This window comes from Hypanus sabinus, chromosome 17 (genome assembly GCF_030144855.1).
Source record: "Hypanus sabinus isolate sHypSab1 chromosome 17, sHypSab1.hap1, whole genome shotgun sequence".
Classification (NCBI taxonomy): domain Eukaryota; kingdom Metazoa; phylum Chordata; class Chondrichthyes; order Myliobatiformes; family Dasyatidae; genus Hypanus; species Hypanus sabinus.
Genome location: NC_082722.1, coordinates 25,461,891 through 25,485,116, shown reverse-complemented (window position 1 = coordinate 25,485,116; position 23,226 = coordinate 25,461,891). Strand labels below are relative to the sequence as shown.

Genomic DNA, 23,226 nt, shown 5'->3' with positions numbered 1-23,226 from the left:
CACTCTGTTCTTTTACCTATTCTTACCTGCCTGTTACTTCTCCCTAGGTCCCTTCCTTCTTCCCTTTCTCCTATGGCCCACTCTCCTCTCTTATCAGATTCCTTCTTCTCTAGTCCTTGACCTCTCCCACCCACCTGGCTTCACCTATCACCTTCCAGTTAGCCTTATTCCCCTCCCCCACCTTTTTATCCAGGCATCTTCCCCCTTCCTTCTCAGTCCTGAAGAAGGGTCTAGGCCAGAAATATTGACTATCAATTCATTTCCACAGGTGCTGCCTGACCTGCTGAGTTCCTCCAGCATTCTGGCTGTGTTGCTTCAGATTTCCAGCATCTTAAGATTTGCTTGTGGAAATCCATTTCTGTGGAAATGGGTTCAGATTAGCCAACCATTGTTTGGTTCAGTATTTATTTTGTATTGGGTATGACAAGAAGATATGTCAAGGGGATTCAATTGATCAGATGTTTAGTAGGTTAACTGGTCATTTTAAACTGTCCTGTGATAAGGCTGGGGTTAAATCTGGGGATGCTGGACTGTGTGGCTCAAAGAGCAGGGGGGGCCTATTTCACAGTGTACCTCAATCAATCAATAAATAGTTACCACTACTGAATGAAAAGTACTTCAGCTAAATTGAAATGTTATTATTGGAACATGATGAATTGGATGAACGGTGGTATATTTTAAAAGTATAAAGAATTACAGACACATCACTTCAGTGACCAATGTGCCAAAGGAAGTTGAAAAGTTAGTCTGTATCCTAGACAATGTGTAAGGAGAACCAACACAGAAAGGTTAGGATCTCATGTACAATGGTTGAAATATTCAAAGTTAAGTTGATATTATAAATGTTAATTCTTTATTAGCAGGAAACCTTGGATTAATGATTTTAGGCAATGCCAAAGGAATTTAAGTTACTGAGGAGATGCAAGTGATAGCAGTAAAAACAACAATTCAGAGCAAGAAATGTTTGGAATAAAATGCAGAAAAAGTGAATAGTTCCTATGTTCAATGTACAAGACATTGTTTTGAAAGAGTTGATGTAAAATTTGCCCTTTCCCATTTTTGGCTTTTGAGGTATTTGCCTTTTTATAATTGTTGGTTATCAGGACATCTCATTATCATTCCATCTGGTTAAAAAGGTCAGTAATCCACAATCCCAGTCCATTGTGAAAGCTCTTTTTACTGAAGTTTATCAAATATTACGGTAAGAACAGATTTATTTAGATTGGATACTTTTACTTTTGATCAGATTTAATCTACATTCCCCATTTTATTTTACTGATTTATTAAAGAGTACTAATAAATGCAACATGACTAACGTTGGGCCAGCTGTAATTCCATGATTCATGTCTTACTTATTTTAATAATAAGAATTTCATTCATTGTTTTGGTTTCTAGCCAGAGTACTGCTATTTCTGGAGTTTCCAGATGATCCTCATCAACTTTCTGAAGGATCTAGTGTGGATGACAATGTGCATTTTAGATTTACCCCAAGCTTTTTCATGGAAAGTCAAGAGGTTCTGCCGCTGCTGGAAATCTTCAGCAACCTGCACAAAATGTTGGAGGGTCTCAGCAGGTCAGGCAGCATCGATGGAGGGAAATGCCAAATGACATATTGGACTGAGATTACTCATCAAATCCAGAGGCTCAGACATCGGCTATTCATTTCTATCCATAGATACGGCCACGTGCAAAATTCATCCAGCATGTTGTGTGTGTTACTCAAACATTTCAATGGAATAGCTTTTATTGACTCCTGTACAGATTCTCGAATTTAGATTCCATAGAGTCAACACTGGAGGTCAGGACTGAGCTCGACACTGAAGCTATGAAGCAACAGTTCTACAAGGTGTGCCACAGCATCAGCTAGGTTCCACAGATGATATTCCTGACCATTCTTGTCACAGTCAGGCTGAAAGAGCATTAGTAATAACTCATTACTAATTTTCTCAAGTGGTCATTTTTTCATTCCATGTCATCCAACAATTAATAATTTAATTTTTATTCTGTTATTTTTGAGGAAGCTTTCCCGCTTTCTCTCCATAAGTTTTTAAAGTATTATATTTTCAGGAGCAGTATTTGTTGAGTCCATCCCCAGTGGGGAAAGAAAAAACCCTATTCCCTCCATCCCTGGCAATTACAAACAGGTCTTGCACCACTTTCCCAAAACAGTACATCCTAGTCCTTACTGCTGAGTAAAGACAATAACTTTCAAAGATCATTTTCACCACATAAGCATCCCTTGCAACCCACTGTTGTCTCCACCATCACCTCCCATCATAAGATTTCTAAAGGTTTCACTAGCAGATTGACAACTGCCCATCACACATCCGCTCCCCTCGTCCACCAAGCCAAACCTCCTCAGTGACAACCTTGAGCTAAAGGAACGAAGCTGTAAATTTCTTTACAAACTACTGAATACTTTTGAAATATAATTGTTGTTACATTTTAACAATTACATTGTTACATGCCAATTTCTGCATAAGATGAATAAAATTCGTATTTAGTTCACATAATACACAAAAATACCAATAGGGAAGAAGTACCTGGTGCATCAAGGCTAATTCATTAAATATACCCCATATTCATGAAGATGGGAAACTTATCTCACTTTTTTAATGAGTGCCATCTCATTCCTACGTTTACTGTTGGCTCACCATATGTATTTACCTTGTAAAATAATTGCAGAGCTGCAGAATGCCTTGCTGTATGAGAGCTGCTTTTGCAGGAAAGCTGCAATGCCACCCATGTTAAAGCATGTAGCTGCAGTTGTACAGCGAGGTTAGTTTTGTACCAATGTAATGGTAATTTGAAAAGAGGGAACACTTAAAAAAAAATTGTTGCTGGTATTGTTAGAGGGGTCTTCACCACATACTACATGGAGAAAACAAAGTGATCAAGATTAAGGGGGGCTAACAATGAGGGGGCCAAACAGGGCTCAGCCCTGCCCCTCAAATCTTTGCAGAAAAATAAGTTGGTTGTGTTTACTCATTCATCACATAACATGAACGACCACCACCACCACCACATCACAGCCAAAAAACTGTTAAAAACACATGCATGCCCCTGCAAATGTTTTTGTAATGAGTTCAAAAGCTGCTCTGTTTCTCCAAGTCAACCAAGTCCTCTGAACTGTCCATCAACTTGCCCTTCCATCGGTCAGAAACGAACTATTTCAAAAAGAGCCAGTTAGCCTAGATATTTGATAGAGGTATACAAAATTGTGAGGGGTATAGATAGGATAAATGCAAGCAGACTATTTGGGTGAGACTAATACTAGAGGTCATAGGTTAAGGTGAAAGGTGAGCTGTTTAAGGGGAACATGAGGGGGAGCTCAACTAGTGCAAGTGTGGAACAAGCTGTCTGTAGAAGTGATGGAAGAGGATTCCATTTCAACATTTAAGGGAAGTCTGGATAAGTACAAGGATAGGGAGGGTATAGAGGTCTGTGGTCGTGGTGGAGGTCAATGAAACTAGGCAGAATAACAATTTGGCACAGACCTGAAGTGCTAGGGCCTGTTTCTGTACTGTAGTGCTCTACGACTCTATTTTCCCCTACACAGTAGAGAATGGTTAGTTCCAATGGCCTTAAGGTATCAGTGGATGTTACATTAGAGTGACAGAGTTATTCAGCATGGAAACAGGCTCTGCTGCCCAGGTCATCCATGCTGATCAAGTTGCCCACTTGATCTAGTTTTATTTGCTTCCATTTGAATCATATCCCTCTAAAACTTTCCTTTCCATTGTGGATAAGTAGTTTGCAAATGTTAATAAAAGGCATTGACTTGTCAGTTTCCAATGCCAATCACTTAAGTGGCCTTCCACTGTAAAACAGTGGCTGCATTCTTAAAACCTCATTTAATTACTGCTGAAGTTTACATCTAAACATTTTAAAGACTGGTTGTCTTTTGAATCAAATAACTTCTAACTCTATTCTAAAATTCTTGGAGATAATTGTACTTCTGTAACTAATCTCCCTAACTTAAAAAATTATGGGAATATTTGCAGAGCCAGATTTCCATCAATCACGTCTTCTGTAACCTGGAGAGCCACTATGTTTCAAAGACTTATCCACAATGCACTAACAGTAGGCAAAGATAAACTGAAGGAAACATAATCTTCATCACCTTTGGGTCAACAAAGTAAAAAGCAAAGCATCACAAGAAAAATGTGAAATATTTAATTGCTGCAATAATACAAACATTCAAAAACAATAAAAATAAAGTTTATCAAAATACATTGAACAATCCTAGAGGACAATTGACTTTTTTATATAAAAAAAGTAGAATGGTACACATTTGTAACAGTGAATACATTGTTTAAATCTGCATGTTTGTTTACGTCAGCTTGCAAAACACTCAAGGAAAGGTGCATTTGGAGCATTATACATTGCAGTCAGAATAATTCTGCAACTTATAGTGGATTCCAGTTAATTGGTTCATTGATTAATCGAAGCAGCCCTTTATTTGGGACAACTCTTAAAGAATAAAAACTAATTTGTTAAAATAACCTGGATTCCCTTTGTTTATTTGGGACACGATGCTGCTTAATTGGGACAAGAGACTGTCACCGATCAGGTTCTAACTAGCATTAGCTGTGTGTACTTGCGTGGCTGTTAGACACAACACCATGCTTTTACACAGGAAAGCAAAGAAGGCAGTCCAGTATCTGCACTAGGTGTCTGTGCTAACTTTGACCATTTACAGTCAATCAAAAGAATGCGGCAGCAATGAGTCCTTCTGTTAGAACTAATACATAGTTTTATAATACTGTAGTAGCATGGGTAGTGCTCTAATTTGTTCTGTATTTTATTCAAATGCACGATTTGTTACTCATTGAAATGGTAGTTTATCTTTGTTATACCTTTTAGCTATTTCCATGAAGGCTTACGGGGCAGCTGTTAATTGGGCCAAAAAGTACTGGTCCTGATGTGTCCCAATTAACCAGAATCCACCGTATTTATTGAGCTGTCACAATTAGTGGTTTTTAAAGTGTGATCTTAATACTGCCATAAAGATAAAGGTGACTTCCAAGTGCAAATTTATATCCAATAATATGGATAACACAGAGTGTGCTGGTCTGTGCATATCTGATATCAGATTTTTTTATCATGCTACATCAAGACACCTCCAAATACACTTTTATTGTTATCTTAACAAACAAATAGACTTTATTCTTTTTTTGTTTTAACTACAATGTAGTAATTCATTATTATTCACTACATTTCTCCACCCTGTCAGTTGAAAATATTTTTATAACATGGTTAAAAAACCAGCAATTTTACAACATTAAAACACGGTTGTAGACAAAATTGTAACATTAAACCCAAAGTTAATAAATCTCTATAGTATTTAAAGTTTAGTGGCAAACCCTGTTGGCTCAAGGGGATAAAACACATTGGGTGAGCCATAAAAAACCAGAAGTTCAATCCCTGGTCTGGAGTCAGTTTGTTAATTACTGCCAACAGTGGAAAGAGTGGGCTCTCAATATCTCGACAGGCTAGTGCTTGCATAAAGAGTTTCCTCTAAAAGTGCACAAGTGCACTTTCGATGAGGACAGGGTCAAGCTGAATTGGGAAGATCATCTTCCAATTGCTTTCCATCACAACTATTCAAGTTCATGCCTGTAAGCTACTGGAAAGTGAGCAATATCCAGAGGACTGTACTCCAGCAAGGATCACTGCCTTCAATAAAGTACTGAATAAAGGTGTTTGGGTAAGGATACGAATGCAGGTTTTTATTTGAATGCTTATAACTTAGGCAGAAAATATTGGCTGGTGCTTAAATGGAGAAGGGATATTTATGACTACTTTGCCCTTCAAATCCATTACCTAGAATGAGATGGACTATTGAATTTTGTGAACGCTCTGAAAATGACTTATGTTCAATACAAGATTCTATCCAACAATATGTGAAGATAAGGCCCAAGTTCATCATAACAATTAAGGGTAAAGTTCCGGAGCTTGTCACAAATCTAAGAAATACAATCATGATTTCTGTATATTTTGTAGTTAGCTTAGACGTCTGAATGCTAAGGCACCAAATTTTGTTTCATCTGTATTCAAGTTGATTTACACTTCGACTTCTGATGCTTTAGACAAACCCAGTGCTTGGACTACATCAGGGGTCAGGCCACTCTTCAGTGTTCTTCGCACTGCAAAGGAAGACCAGTTGATATTAGTACAGAACAGCTCTGTCCATTACATTAGTTACCTGAGCTTAATTGCAAAAGTTACAATTTCAGAGCAATTCCAAATGGCAATTCCACTGTCACCAGAGAAGTAGTGATTATAGTTCTTGTGGGAGATATTATAATTAACTTAGTATCTTGGGCAAAACTAGAAAAAATGTTTTATCTTCAGAGCTGACTATTCACCAGTGGAAAATAACAATTACCTCCTATTGCTTAAGTGCTATTTAAGATACTTTTTTCTTTTATGAAAAGCAGGCATTTTGTGCATGAGGAAGAGCCTCATGATTCAGATGAGAACTGGATATGGACCTGTATTATATTGAGAAGACAGAGAAGAAATTTGATTCTAATTACTGATTTCATTGCTGTTGAGAATATCTTCAAAAGGCACTGCCTCTAAAAAGTGGCATCCATCATCCAGAACATGCCTTCGTCTCATTACTACCATCAGGGAACAGGAACCTGAAGACATACACTCAGTATCTTAGGAACAGCTTCTTCCACTCCACGAGATTTCTGAACAGACAATGAACACTACCTCACCATTTTAACTCTCTTTTTGTGCTACTTATTTTGTTTTTTAAATCTTTCTTATTATAATTTATAGAATATTTTATGTCATGTACTGCTGCAATGGAACAAAACATTTCACAACATATGTCAGTGATAGTAAACCTGATTCTGATTCACGTAGCTCTGGAGCTACTGCCTGAAACTGAACTATTCACAACCTCAGTGCACTTTTTAACCTCAACTGAACTTACAATTCTATTTCCTTTACATGCACCTCCAACCTCCACTTGCTTTGCTACCACTCAACCCAACTACACCACATTTTTCAAGGTGATCTTCTACTTGCACCTGTTAATTAACACAGAACTCGCGCCTATTGCAACAGCCCCTATTCATCTGTCAATGTCGTAGCTTAGACTGACTCCTCCTCCAACAACATCTCAATTCTAACAATCTGCAGATGCTGGAAATCCAAAGCAAATGCTGGAGGCACTCAGCGGGCTAAGCAGCACCTATGGGGAAGAGTAAACTGTCAACGTTTCAGGCCGAGACTCCTGATGAAGCGTCTTGGTTTGAAACGTTGACTGTTTACTCTGTTCCATACGTGTTGCCTGGCCAGCTGAGTTCCTCCAGTATTTTGTGTCAATTCTAGCAATTTATTTCCCTCTACAGATACTGTATGACCTGCTAAAATCCTGCAGCATTTTGTGTATGTTGATCTCAATTTTAACAATTTTCTCTGCTTTCAAATCCATCTCTGCTTTGTAAGGTCTTCCAATCCTCTGAACCTCAAGAGCTTCCCCTCCCATATTTCTGCCCTCCGATGTATCCCGGAATCTCATTACCCTGCCACTGATGGCTATTCCCTGCCCAAAGTACCTCCAGTCCTTCCTTCATGGCTAGGTTTGAATTTTTCTTTGAATAATGAAGCACCTTGAGATACTTTACAACGTTGAAGCACCACACAAGCCCAATTTATTTGTTTGCTCTATGGTTTAAGTCTATTAGGGAGTAGTAAATTCCAGCCTGGAGGTCAATGATCGACCAACTTCCTTTTCAGTAATGGCCAATACCAGAGGACATCTTTTTAAGTTAATGGAGTAGAGTTCAGAGGAGATGTAAGAGGCAGTTGTTCTTTTTTTATATACATGGAATGTACTGCCGGTGGTGGTGGTAGGGTTTGACAGCTGAGGCACATTCACAGGACTCTTAGGTAGGCACATGGATGAAAGAAAAATGGATGGTTATAGGCTATGTATGAGTTACAATTTAGATGACACAACTGAACTGGCCCCTACTACTTCTACAGGAAGCTCATTCCACACAGCTATCACTCTTTGAGTAAAGAAATACCCCCTCGTGTTTCCCTTAAACTTCTGCCCCCTAACTCTCAAATCATGTCCTCTAGTTGGAATCTCCCCTACTCTCAATGGAAACAGCCTGTTCACGTCAACTCTATCTATCCCTCTCAAAATTTTAAATACCTCGATCAAATCCCCCCTCAACCTTCTACGCTCCAATGAATAGAGACCTAACTTGTTCAACCTTTCTCTGTAACTTAATTGCTGAAACCCAGGTAACATCCTAGTAAATTGTCTCTGCACTCTCTCTAATTTATTGATATCTTTCCTATAATTCGGTGACCAGAACTGCACACAATATTCCAAATTTGGCCTTACCAATGCCTTGTACAACTTTAGCATTACATCCCAACTTCTGTACTCAATGCTTTGATTTATAAAGGCCAGCGTTCCAAAAGCCCTGTTCACCACCCTATCTACATGAGACTCCACTTTCAGGGAACTATGCAAAGTTATTCCTAGATCTCTCTGTTCCTCTGCATTCCTCAATGCCCTACCATTTACTCTGTATGTTCTATTTGGATTATTCCTGCCAAAATGTAGAACCTCACACTTCTCAGCATTAAACTCCATCTGCCAACGTTCAGCCATTCTTCTAACCGGCATAAATCTCCCTGCAAGCTTTGAAAATCCACCTCATTATCCACAACACCTCCTACCTTAGTATCATCGGCATACTTACTAATCCAATTTACCACCCCATCATCCAGATCATTTATGTATATTACAAACAACATTGGGCCCAAAACAGATCCCTGAGGCACCCCGCTAGTCACCGGCCTCCATCCCGATAAACAATTATCCACCACTACTCTCTGGCATCTCCCATCTAGCCACTGTTGAATCCATTTTATTACTCCAGCATTAATACCTAACGACTGAACCTTCTTAACTAACCTTCCATGTGGAACTTTGTCAAAGGCTTTGCTGAAGTCCATATAGACTACATCCACTGCCTTACCCTCATCAACTTTCCTCGTAACTTCAAAAGGTTAGCAAATCTAGCAAAAGGTTACTTACAAAGCGATTAAATAATTTTCTATCTTAAAAAACTAGACCAGTGTGGTAGCTAGTTATAGCATCCTGTGGGACTTTTTAATTATACCTTCTATGTCCTGAGAAATAACAGCAATATGAATAATATAGCATCCACAGACATAATCCACAGACTGGATCAAATGCTTGGACAGTGTAAAACAATAATACAAATGATTTATTTTGAAGCTATACACAGTAACTTGCATGTGGACATGAGAGGCTTAACCTTTCCTAAAATGAGCAAAGGAAGTGAAGGGAGAAGATAGTAGAGGAGGAGGTTCTGTTGTCTCTCAAAGAGCATTAAGGTGGATAAGTCCCCAGAGCCTGATGGGATGTACCCCAGGTTATTGAGAGAGGCAAGGGATTAGATTGCCGAGAATTTCATCAGTATCTTTGTGTCCACTTTAGCCACAGGCAAAGTCCCAGAGGACTAGCAAGTAGCTGATGTTCCATTATTCAAGAAGGGAACCAGAGATAATCCTGGAAACTATAGAAAAGTGAGTCTCACGTTAATGATAGAAAAGTTACTGGAGAGAATTCATAGGGATAATATTTATAAGCATTTGGAAGATCCTGGCATAATTAGGGAGAGCCAGCATGGCTTTGTGAGTGGCAAGTAATGCCTTACTAACTTGCTTGGGTTTTTTGACAAGGTGATGAAGGAGACTGATGAAAGTAGAGCTGAGGATGTTGACTACGTGGATTTTTGTAAGGCATTTGACAAGGTCCTTCATGGAATGCTCATTCAGAAGATTAAGATGAATGGGATCCAGGGTGAATTAGCCATTTGGATTGAGCACTGACTTGTCCATTAAAGACAGAAGGAAATGCACAAAGTAACTTATTCTAGCCGGAGGTCTGCGATTAGTGGTGTTCCACAGGGTTCTGTGCTATTTGTGATGTATATAAATGACCTGGATGAAAACGTAGCAGAGTAAGTTGGCAAATTTGCAGATGACATGAAGATGTGTGGCATTGTGGGTGAAGACTGGCAAAGAATACAGCAGGATATCGATCATTTGCAGAAATTGATGGAGAAATGGCAGATGGAGTTTAACACGGCCAAATGTGAAGTGGCGCATCTCAGTAGGTTGAATGTAAAGAGAAAATACACCGCTAAGTGCCAAGACCCTTAGCAGTGATGTTGAGCAGAGTGATCTTGGCAAATGGAGTTTCATCAAGAAAAGTGTGAAGTGTTGTACTACAGGAAATCATGTGGAAAGGGACAGTACGTTTTAATGATGGAGAGAGCTGGTGTCCAAGTCCACAGTTTCCTGAAAGTGGCTGCACAAGTTGATAGGGTAGGGAAGAAGTGTATGGCAAGCTTGCTGTTATAAGTTGAGGTACTGAGTCCAGGGCTTTATAGGAGTCTGGTTATGTCACATCTGGGGTACCGCATTCAATTCTGGTCACCTTATTATAAGAAAAATGTGGAGGCTTTGGAGAGGGTGCATTAGAGGTTTACAAGGATGCTGCCTGGACTAGAAGGCATGTGCTATGAGAAGAGATCGGATAAACTTGAATTGTTTTCTCTGGAGCAGCACAGGTTTAGTGGAGATTTGATAAAGGTTTATAAGATTACGAGGGGCATAGACTAAGTAGACAGCCGAACTAATTGTCGCTGCCGGTGACCCTATAGATTTGTTATATTTGCATGATGCGCCTTCACTCCAATAACGATTGCTCCAAAAGTCAAGGACATGTATTCAATCTTTTATTAGCAGTTAGCAAACATACGATCTTGAAGTGATGAAACTTAGGTATACCAAAGTATAAGCTAAGCATAATTGAGTGTTATCCGACCTCAGTCAGCCTCCAGCTTCAAAACAAAATGCAAAGAACAAAGCATTAAGATGTCTTATTCCCTTTGATTTTATCCCGTCCGCACTCACGTGACTAGCTACCATAATAAACCCGGAGCAGAGTACAGTGCCGACAGAGGACAGATGCATGGCTCCTGTATTCCAGTCCCCTAATTATTATATTAGAATAATTACAACTACATGCTACAAAGACACAGGAGACATAAAATTTCAATATTTATATAAATGCCCTCTTTCTAGTAAGCGCTCTATCCTGGACTGTGATCTTCTCTTGACAAACCAGATTGTTCCTCTTGACTGTATTCAGGAAAATCTGTCTTGAACTGTTGCTGCCAAAGCTCATCCAAGTTCAATACTGAAATCCCATTAACTGTCAGTTCTGGTCTCTTCTACCTCCATGGTCTCCTTTCAATGGGCCGTAAACAGTCCAGCCCAGCACTGTTCTGATGCATCATTAACACAGCAAATCACTTGCAACGGTTCCAAAGCCTTTGGCACATTCACCCCTATCAACAGCTCAATTTCTGAATCAATTTCCAGTAAATGAATATGCTTCAGGTGAGACCATTCCTGAAGATCTCTCTGATGAGGAACGTTCCTTTTGTAGATAGGCGTATGTTCTTGTGTAAATATGTAAGGCAGTTCACAGTAGTTTTCACTATCTAAGACAGCCACTTCGAATGCTGAAATGATGTAGCTACACACAACCTTTTCATGACTCATTGTACATAAGAGAATGCGTGTTCCCTTTCCTGTGCAGTTGACCCTGTTCATTATGCTGTATTTCCTTGATCTAAGAAAGCAAAAATAAGCACTGTCTTGTCACTCTTCTTAAGACTTCACCTGGAGTGGAATTATAGGAAGATTACAATCATGATCACCAGCCACTGTAAGGCCTTGAGATATCAAGGTGGTACTCGCTGTTGTGATTACTTCATTCGTGGCTTGTTTCAAATCTGCACCTTTTCATCAGTTCCGGACTCGGTTACCGCTTCTCTATCCACAGTAGTGGCAAAGCTGCTTCCTTTCGCTTGAGAATGAGTTTGTGATCCAATTTTGATCACATTACTACTTACAATAAAATTAACAGTCAGTGAAACTAACCTCATAGTCGTGCCTTTCTTGCAGTTTACAGTCCACTGATCTCCATTCTTCCCAAAGTTTATTGGGCAATTTATTTACAACAATCCTCATTTTAGCAGGCATGTTCAACACGTGCGTGTGCTACACATTTTCCATGGCACTGCAACAGCATTTAAGAATAACACTGTAATCTTGAAGAGCTTTCACATCTTCTGATATGCGGCCAGAAAACAACCTGTTCCAGGGAAGGTTCATCACCAAAATGTTCCTGTAATAAAGTTTGTGTATTTAGATATCCTTGCTCTGGGCCAGCCCGCTGCCAGCTTTTGACAAGCTCTCTAGGGTAACCTCCAGTAAACTGTTCAAGAAAACAGTGATAATCGTAATGACCATATTCATCATTCTTACCTTCAGTCCTATTCTTGAGCGCCCTTGTAAATGAATGGTACTGCAATGGATCACCATCGAAGATTTGAGTTTCTCTTTTAGGTAGAGATGCAAACATTGTTGTTGCATAACTATGCTTGTTATTTCCTTTTGTATCCTTATGGCCTCCAGTGCGGCATTTAGACCTTTATCATCAGAAATATGAGTGTAATCATACCGTAAATCAATGTCCTCAGAAGCAGCTTGTGCTATTGAATATGGCATAGGTTCAGAGTGCCTCCTTGGTGCAAGCTGAGAGTCAACACCCTGAACTACTTGTATGGGTTCAAATTTGCGCTCATAAACATTTGAGCAACAAACATATCCACATTGACATTGAGTATGTTGGACTTCCTCTGTTCCATGTCAACATAGGACCTCTCCCCATGGTACTGTCCTACTGGAGTATATTTAGCACCAACAGAACTTGAACTCTGGCCATCTTGGCTGCGATTTCTTCCTGAAAATTAAGCTGCTCCATTTTTCTCTGAAGTTGCTCTTTGTTTCTCCAAATGTGTTCTGCCTATTCTTCCTGCTTTCTTCAAAGCTGTTCCATCTGTTCTTCCAGTGCACGATTATCCCTCAATATTTTTTGGCTTGCTTATAACTCAGCTTCCATTCTAATGCGTGCCGATGAGGTACCAGATGCACGAGTCACTCTCCTAGCAATAGTATGTACTGCACGCATGTTAGACACGCTGTCTTCAGCCTGTATGTCATCCTGAAATTCATCACATAGTCACAGCCTGTTCTGTGGCTTCATGAATATATACACATCCTTCAGCAATGTGACCTTCAATACCACAAGAGTCGAAGGGTCTCGGCCCGAAATGTCGACAGCGCTTCTTCCTATAGATGCTGCCTGGCCTGCTGTGTTCCACCAGCATTTTATGTGTGCTGTTGTTTCAATATCACAAGTTTGTTTAATTTCTCTTTTAGTCTTGACTTTGAGGTCACTGTTCCAGCTGATATCATGTTGTTTTCCAAGTATATGAACCAGGCAAAACAATGGCAAATTAAATGCAGCATTTCAGTGGAACCAAGGGTTGTACTACTCAGGCACACAGTACTATACAACTTTCATTTCCCAATTGGATAGGCAACGCTGACCATTCAAAACTGTGTTTCAACCTCAAACACACAGCATGAACCAACACAGGGTTATTACTTGCTACGAGCTGCTCCAGGGTGTGGTGCTTCTAATTTCATGGACACGCCCGATTGCTGATGTCCGTGCGGTATAGCTGTCGAAAACCTTTGCTGACAGAATGCAGCAGTAAAACCAATTGCCGTTAACATAACCTACGGATTTGTTATACTTGCATGATGCATCCTCACTCCAATAATGATTGCTCCAAAAGTCGAGGATATGTATTCAGTAGTTTATTATCAACCATACAACCCTGAAGCAATGAAACTTAAGGATTCTCAATTGTAAGCTAAACGTAATTGAGTGGTCAGCAAAAGATACGACTTCCATCAGAACCCAGCCACAAGTAAACTGCAAAGAACAAAGCGTGAAGATGTAACTCATTCCCTTCGCTTCCATCTCAACCCAACTCATGTTACTGGTCACCAAAAGAAACATCATAAACACACTATGCAAAATACAATGCAGGCAGAGACTCCTACACCTCGGGTCAAACTGTCTAATACATTATTATAGGGCAAGCATTTAAGGTGAGAAGAGATATGTGGGGTAATTTTCTTTCTATTGAGAGTAGTGGGTAGCTGGAATGCACCACCAGGGTTGATAGTGAAGGCAAAAAAGGCACCTGAACACATTGAGAATGGAGGGATATGAACATGAGTGCAAAAGAAATTAGTTTAATGGGTTTTTAATATCAGTTAATTATTTTGTCACAACATCGTGGGCTGAAGGGCCTATTTCTATATTACTTTCATTTTATGAGGAAAGACTGGAAAACCCAGTTATATCCACTAGTGTTTATAAGGGTCAGAAAGATTTTGATTGAAACTTTTGAAGGGTTTCACAGTTGTGCAGCTAACAGAGCTGCTTCCTGACATCTCCAGTGACCCAGGCTTAATCCCGACTGCTGGTGCCAGCATTCTGGAGTTTGTGTATTCTTCCTGTGAACAATTGAGGTTTCCACTGGTTACTCTGATTGACTCCCACATCACACAAACGTGGGAACCACCTCTGTAAGCTGCTCCTGGTGGGAGGCAAGTGCTAGAATCCAGACAGAGGTGGAGAAGACAGAAGCATAAGAAAAATAAAATCGGTTAGGTTATGATTAGTGTAAAAAATGGTGCTTGATTATTGGGACAGACTTGATCAACTATAGGACTTGATTCCATGCTGCTTTTCTTTCTTCTCTATGAAGCTATGAGAAAAGTTTGGATAGCCAATCATAGAAGGAGGTCTGATGTTGGTGACCGCAGAAATGTTTTACATGAGGAATTAAATTAGTTGCTATGGGTCAGTTCAAAAACAATTTCACTATTGTTAGATTCATTATTATTACCAAGGATGTGCCACCATGACTAGAAAAGGGTGTTCAACAATCGCTGTAAGGTTTCATAAACTACCCCATCAGATGAGGAATCAGTCACATAAAAGATAGGCTAGTTTCTTTTACCAGGTTTATAAGCCCTGGGAAATACAGTACCTCTTCCTCTCTTCACCGTCACCACCTCTCCTTCCCCGAGCAATTATTAAAGCCAGATATACTTACAGGATTTCCTGTTTGCTCTCGATCTTTTGCGTTCCTTGGGAGTAGATGCCCTTTGATTCGGATTCTGTGTGACAGATTTTACCAGGCGGTCCATGATTTCATCAGTAGCATCATCAGCTGGACTTGCTGCTTCATCTTTAGGGGTAGAAAGATTTGGTGGGCTGATTCGTCCAACAGCTGTAAGAGTTAAAAAAAAAACCCATAATATTCAAAAATAGCTTCCACACCTGAAATGCAAGAGCTTCCAGTGATTGAAGGTGGCAAAAGCACACTTGCTGATCTGAAAATGTTCGGTCATTGCGTTTAAATCACATATTATATACATAAACATGAGTGAAATTCACAGCCCTATACACAGGCTCAGTGATAAGCGCTACTTGAATTTTGTCTGTGGATTTTCTTTGAAGTTAATTCAATAGACCCCATTTCTTTACATTGTGTTATGGTGATCCATAGAATAATTGGCTTGATATTTTCACCCAAAAACTGATCAAAAGACATTGACCAAATCACAGAACCCTGACTCATTAGGAGAGAGGGCTGACTGGGCAGTGAATTGGGTTGATCATTCATGGGCAGTCCTCTCGGGGTTCACAAGCCTGAGGCGCTGGTGGTCCCATGGGTCACAGATCTTTTGCATGAAGGCAGTCAAGTAGATTAAATTACTACAGCTTTTGCTGTCTAAGAGTTATAACATGTCGGTAAATCTCAAATGATAGCATGATCTGGTTTGACTAAAAGCCAGACTCACCTTCTTCAAATGCAATTTAATAAATAGAGAACTGGTAATGGTCTATTTCTGGCTGGTGTACTGAGAAACATGAAAAGGTTTGCTTTGTGTGCCATCCAGGGAGATCATTCCATACACGTGTATATTGAAGTAGTAAAAATAAAAAAAAATGCAGAATGCAGTATTGCAGCCACGTCGAGAGCATGGTGCGGGGCTAAAAAGATAATCAAGGTCACATCGTGGTAGATTGGGAGTCTGATAGAAGCTGTCCTTGACTTGATGGTACACGTTACCAAGCCTTGGTATCCTTTACCTAGTGGGAGATGCTGCCTGCTGGTGTAGTGGTATCCACACTGGACTTCGAGGTGAGTGGTCCTGGGTTTGAGCCCAGCCAGCTCCTTGCACGCTTTCCGTCTGTTGTGGGTTGTGGGTCAAGCTAGCAACTCAGCCTTGTAAACAACAGACAGATGCTAAAGTAACGGCAAGGTTGCTGCCCGATGCGCCACAGGGCACGGACAGGAACACCAACAACAGAAGTGAGAATCACTACATTGGTTGCTTTACCAAAACAGTGAGAGGTGCAGACAGAGCCAACGGAAGGGTGGCTGGTTTGTGAGATACACTGGACTGCGTTCACAACTTTCTGCCATCTTTTGCAGTCTCGTGGCAGAGCAGTTGCCATACCAGGCTCTGATACATCGAGATAGGAGGGTCTCTATGATGCATATGATGAATTGGATTGGACATGTTATAGATTGTTCTCTCAGTCAGGACCAATACGAGTAGGTGGGAAAAGGGGGAAAACAAGTTGCAAGGAAATGTATAGTAGCTGTTATGGTGCAGTACTAAATCCTACAGTTGTAAACACTTCAGAATTTTCAGTTATATCATAATTTAGAACTCAGTGAGCTTCAATTGCACAGCACGAGGATATGAAATACAACCTGAAAGTTGAGAGGTTTATATAGTGGAGAATGGTAGAGTGCTGTGGCGAGACACATACATTAAACTAGAAAGGGATGGAGTCCTTCCAAAGAAAACAGAACAAATTTACTTACACCTATTGCCTCTGCTCCTTCGAGTTTGTGGCTCTGGAGTAGTCAAAAGATTTTTCATGTTTTCATGTGCTTCGTCTGCCTGCAGCTGGGGATCTGACAAGTCAGGTGCTTGGGTGCTCTCAGTACTACCGGCCGCAGTAGAGAATTTTGCCGTCTGTTACAGTTTGCAGAGAAAAAACATCTCATTTAGATATAAATACCATGTTTCCACACAATGCATGTTCCCCCTCACTTCCAACAGTTAACTCACATAAAGATTTATTTTGAGTTCAGACAGAAATCTACTGAAATTTTGTCCAGCATCTCTGTGGGTTATTTTAATAAGATTTTTGCCTGTTTTGTGAAGGAAGCACTTGGCACTTGGTATGTTCAACCAATGCAAACCTACCCCTAACAAAGCCAACAGAATGCCTACCTGAATATCAGACAGTAAAGTAGAGCAGCAAGTGATCAAACAGCAGTGCTCTGTTCTCATTTCCTTTGTCCTGTGCTGGCTGTTAAGAAAGCCTGAGCCTTGGATCTACTACAGTGAAGGACGATTATGTGACAGAGGTATAAACCAAATAAAAATCACCTACATTTTTCCATATCAAAAACAGATAGTTAATGATATAGAAAAAAAAAGTGATAAATTATTTTAAATTAAACAATGGGAAATGGACAAGAAAACACCCATACAAACTTTCTGAAGCAAAACAGAAATTTAAGGCTGTTTTTTGCTGCATGTGCAGCATGAATGCTTACGCACGTAAACTAGTTAGGAAGTGCACACATTTCTTCCTCTTGCTCTAGTAAGAGCAAATTAGACTCTCTCTGGGTAGAAGTGCTAAAATGGATCATATCAGCTCTCTCATGTTTTCTAGCACTAAAAATGGAAATGCATTCTTTCTGGGGCTTTTCTTCCCCCCCCCCCCCATTACATACCAACATTCACACATCAGTGATTAATTAATGTTGTTATTCATGTGTTTTAAACAAATAAACAAATTAGTAAGACTATACCACTCAGAGCATATATCAGTAACTTTATAGTAAAATAACACCAACACAGTTTTAATTTGGATAGCAATGTTCCTTTGAGTTTGAAGCTTGTATTTATACTAATTGCTGAGAGGATGAGAGGACAGTGAAATATTTCATCAATCATTATGATAGGTTATGGCTCCCACAGAATTAATGATCTGTATTTTCAGAAAAGAGTCTTTTATCAGATATGCATTTTGTGAGGACCCAGCTTCCACTACTAGGGCTGAACGCCATTTAATTCTTTACATCCTTAGTCAGGAAGAATGAAAAACATTTGACATGGTTAAAGCTGTTCAAGACTACTTCTTCAGTGAACTACACTCGCCCACTTACAGAAAAAAATGATGTTTTTGAGTCATTTTGACTACATTAGAATAACCTGGCTTACAGCAAAGAGGGATATTGTGCTATTTAGGGTCTAATTAAAAAAAGAAAACAAATATGGTGTGTACACGTGAGTTTTATAGACAGAAATTCCCTATGTGTTGCAGAAAAAGTTCAGATTTTGTTCCTGCCATCGTGACCTAGGCAATCACCAGAGGCCCAGTAGTTCAGAGTTAATTATCTGGTATAAAATTACAGTTGTTAATGGAAAATTCAGTTTAGACTACATGTGCGCTGTAAAGTTAGAATCATTTTCTTTTCCCTCTGAGTGTTGTGGTACATGCCTTGCTTTACAACTGTGGGAAAATACAAATACCTCCTGAACAGATTCAATTAGTCATGAGAGCAAAGCTCCAATCTAACAGGATGCTTCTCCTCAAATGGCAAAGAAGAAAAAACTCTCTCAAACAAATGAATAAACTACTGATCTCTTTCTTTGTTCCATTTTTTAAAAAACTTTAGTTTATAGCCTAATTTGTTTTTGATTGTACTGTTCCCTCAAAGCAGAGACTAGTTAACAACAATATACTAATAAACTGATGAGAGTCGCTACATAGTGTTGCACCTTTACTCAGTCTGTTAAGTGTTGATACAGTTTTCTCAAATGTAACAGCACAAAAAATTCTTCCTCGTCTTCAAAGTTCCCTAGCCATTTGGAAATAATGATTCTTTTCTACTCCGCGGCAGAGCAAGCAGGGGCAGCCTAGGACAGCGGCACTGCTGAGTAACTTTGTGGATTCTGCAGTAGCTTTAGTATTGCTATCAATTGCTGAAATTTAAAATGAAGCGTCTTTTTAGTCAGTGATGTTGTAAGCTATGCCAGCGTGTTTTGGAAAGCACAAAAAATCCATTGAAAAATTGTTAGCTGATGCAGATGTAAGAAGTAAGTTTGATACATGGCATTTTGCATGCCCACTGTTTTATTTCGATGGCCTTACAGATAACCTCAATGCATTTAACTAGGATGTAAGAACAATGTAATTTAATGACTTCCTTAGCTTAAATTACAACTTTAGCCTAATTTCTGCAGAAGACTTGGCATTTAATATAGACCCTTATCTGAAACTAATTTTCTCTGATATCTTGCTTTTATTTTACACCATAACAGCTAACATTGCCTGGGTTCAAGAAATTTCCTCTGCCTCCTTTTTGCATCTCCTTAATATATTTGTAAAGAGTCCTTCAGCCCCACAGCAAAGATCCCGAATGTAAAGAAATTCCACACCTTACGAGATCCGAGGTTCAGTTTTCATGGTGTAGTTTGGTAAGGGGATGAGGGGGAGCTACTGGGGGACAAAGAAAGGTTGCAATCCTGCCTCAGAACAGCAGGCCATGCTTGTATCATTATTGCAAGTTTCTAAAGCAGGAACAAGTCTTTTACTCAATTTGTGGTTACCAAAGCGCTGCAATCTGATAAGGTAGCTCTGGCCACTTGAATATATATTCAAGTCCTCAAGAGAGGAAAGACAAGCCCATAATTCACCACTTAGAAACTCACTTTGAACTACAGTCCCAGGCTACTATGTAGACCTCCCCAGTGTCCACCCAGAATTGCAGTGGTACTTGGGGTCTTCAAAAGATGATCTCATGCAGAGCAGGAGACCAAAGCCCTTCCAATGCCCTTGGAAACAGAGCATTTGTTGGGGGCTGACCTCCCACGTTGCAAATTCACTCCTTAGAATTGCTGTTAAGTCATGAAACTTCAACAGCACTTATCGGCACTTCCAGTACATTGTTTTAATTAATTAGTCAGTTGCAACTAAATGCACTTCAGCAAGGTAGAAGAGTTTCCTTACATGGCCTTTTCAATGCTAAACCTTCCAACCTGAAGTTCAATGGATGGGAACAGACAATATGCTGCTAATCTGAATTTAGTTGAGCCAGAAATAAATCAAGTTCAAGCTATAGAAAATTTTTTCAAATTCAATATTTGCACACCTTATTGCAAAATGATTGACATTGCAAATCCAATTACTTTATGTGTATTCATATATGCCTTCTCTTTAATTTCCACAGGGAAACAAAGAAGATTTTCCCACCGTCTCAGTTCATGCCTCATTACTTAACCTGAAAACACCCAGAAACTGAAGGATTTCTCTTAAGGAAGAAAATGACTGAAATGGAGTCTCTGAGAAACTTTACATTTTGTCACTTCGTTGAGTCTTGACCCACCCAAAAGTAAATCCCTCACTCAAAGCAACTAAGGACAAAGTTACAAATAAAAGCACAAGCTCACACAGTTTGAGATAGTGACCAGCTTTTCCTGTGCAACATGTACAACATGCTGGAGGAACTCAGCAGGTCAGGCAGCACCCGTGGAAATGAACAGCCCTGACGAAGGGTCTCAGCCCGAAACGTTGACTGTTTGCTTCCATGGATGCTGCCTGACCTGCTGAGTTCCTCCAGCGTGTTGTGGGTGTTGCTTTCACCCCAGCATCTGCAGAGTATTTTGTGTTTAAGCTTTTCATGTGGCTGGGCAGAAAATAAGACATGAACACAAAGACAGTCAAACTTCCCTCTGTGGTTGCTGTGACCTATGCAGTTGTCATATTCCTCTCTAAACCTCCTATTATATTGTTTGTACCTTCCATTACAGGTACAAATCTGACCTTGAATTCTGAAATCTAGACTTAAAGCCATTCAACACAAAAACAGGACATTCAACCATCCAAATCTAGCTGACTATTAAACACCTCATTACACTAATTCTGTTTCAGCCAACCAAACACCTCGTTACATTAATTCTATTTCAGCCAACCAAACACCTGACCATCAAACACCTCATTACACTAATTCTATTTCAGCCAACCAAACACCTCGTTACATTAATTCTATTTCAGCCAACCAAACACCTTATTACACTAATTCTATTTCAGCCAACCAAACACCTCGTTACATTAATTCTATTTCAGCCAACCAAACACCTGACCATCAAACACCTCATTACACTAATTCTATTTCAGCCAACCAAACACCTCGTTACATTAATTCTATTTCAGCCAACCAAACACCTTATTACACTAATTCTATTTCAGCCAACCAAACACCTCGTTACATTAATTCTATTTCAGCCAACCAAACACCTCGTTACATTAATTCTATTTCAGCCAACCAAACACCTGACCATCAAACACCTCATTACACTAATTCTATTTCAGCTGACCAAACACCTCGTTACATTAATTCTACTTTAACCAACCAAACACCTCGTTACACTAATTCTATTTCAGCCAAACAAACACCTCATTACATTAATTCTATTTCAACCAACCAAACACCTCGTTACACTAATTCTAATTCAGCCAACCAAACACCTCGTTACACTAATTCTATTTCAGCTAACCAAACACTTCATTACATTAATTCTATCTCAGCCAACCAAACACCTCGTTACACTAATTCTATTTCATTATTATTCCCATCAAATCTCCTAGATTCCACTATTCACCTTCTCAATAAGGGCAAATTGCAGTGGCCAATTAACCTACCACACATCTCTGAGGTGTGAGAAGCAACTGGAGCACCCAGAGGAAATGTATGTGGTCTCAGGTAAAACACACAAGCTCCACTCAGGCAGCACCAGAGGACCGGATTGCTGAAGCTATGCAGTGATAGCTTCCCAACTGTGCCACATGCCACCCCCACTAATTCAATCATTCCCCTTCAAGCCTTACTTTTAAACCAGCTCCTTCATCGCACCATTTGGTCATCTGTCTTCATAGATTGGTGACAGTTTATGTTCAAAAGTGCCACCATGAAGCATTTGGGAATGTTTTTCTATGATAAGGGTCTTGTTCAGTCACAAAACTGCACCATACCTGGTAGCCTTTTGGCCTATTGTATTAATTCAACTATAAATAAGCATTGTTTTGTAAGCCTCAGCAAGAAAGTAGGTAGAATCTCAACAGCAATCCCTCAATCGTCTTCCTTCTTTTACTTAGGTAAGGTGAAGAGCAGGGAGCTGCTGAGGCTGAACTGGGTCACTATAAAGTGAGAATAAGGTGATGTAAGGGCGAGGAGTGAATCGTGTTTCATTTTGCATGATTCTGAGCTCCTCAAAAGTTGTTACAGCCACACCCATCCGGGCAAAGGGCATGCATTCCATAATATTCATACTGTGAGTCAACTCAGCAGAGAAAACCTAGTCTCTGATCTGCACAGTTCAGTCTTTGCATAGAACATCCTAATTAGCTTCTGGTAAAAGAATAGTGCTGTTCCCACTCATTATGTTGACTGGTTGAGCCTGACCTCTCTAGTGTAAAGGTTGGCTCTCTTAAAATGAAATTTACATTAACTCAAAGCCACAATCCAGCATTTACATCATTAACTATGCAGATGCTGGAAATCTGAAATAAAAAACAGAAAACGCTGGAATTACTCAGCAGGTCTCGCAATATCTGGGAAAGAAAAATAAAATTAACATTTCAGTTTGCTGACCTTCTTTCAAAAATGCAGTCCGACTTGCTAAGAACTTCCAGTCATTTCGGTATTTATTTTACACTTTCAAACCCCTCTTGCCTTGTCCCTTAGGCACACAGATTAAATACACACCCGGCATGAGATTTATTTTGTTCAAAGGACAAACAAACTCTAGCACTGTAAAAGTTCAATGCAAGCAATATTACTGTGGAGTATTAAAAATGCTATGGATTTGCTTTGTAATACTGAAAATAGAAGTTCAATTCTTCCAAACAGACAAACCTCTGTGATCATTTTGCCCCGTGTCTTGTTCCTCTCTCGGTAAGCAGCTCGCTTCTGCTTCTGCTGTAGTACCCTCTCTCGGGTGGTCCGGTACTCCAGTGCAAATTCACTAATTATTTTACAGAACTTGGTAATCTTCAGCTCCCGAGCGGTGTTTGAAGGATGACCAAGGTACAAGAGAAAAGAATGGAATCTGCAG

At 39.7% G+C, this 23,226-nt stretch overlaps 1 protein-coding gene across 3 annotated transcripts in view; it reads right to left on the bottom strand.

The window, feature by feature from the left end:
* Positions 1–4,160: 4,160 nt before the first annotated feature.
* Positions 4,161–23,226, bottom strand: part of fhod1 (formin homology 2 domain containing 1) — a 300,189-nt gene continuing 281,123 nt past the window's right edge. For all 3 annotated transcript variants that reach the window (XM_059992692.1, XM_059992693.1, XM_059992694.1), the window contains 4 exons: positions 23,028–23,220; positions 16,917–17,070; positions 15,129–15,305; positions 4,161–6,149 (listed from right to left, as the gene is read on the bottom strand). In XM_059992692.1, coding sequence (XP_059848675.1) covers positions 6,067–6,149; positions 15,129–15,305; positions 16,917–17,070; positions 23,028–23,220 — 607 coding nt within the window. In that variant the 3' untranslated portion in view covers positions 4,161–6,066. The remainder of the gene's footprint in view (positions 6,150–15,128; positions 15,306–16,916; positions 17,071–23,027; positions 23,221–23,226) is intronic.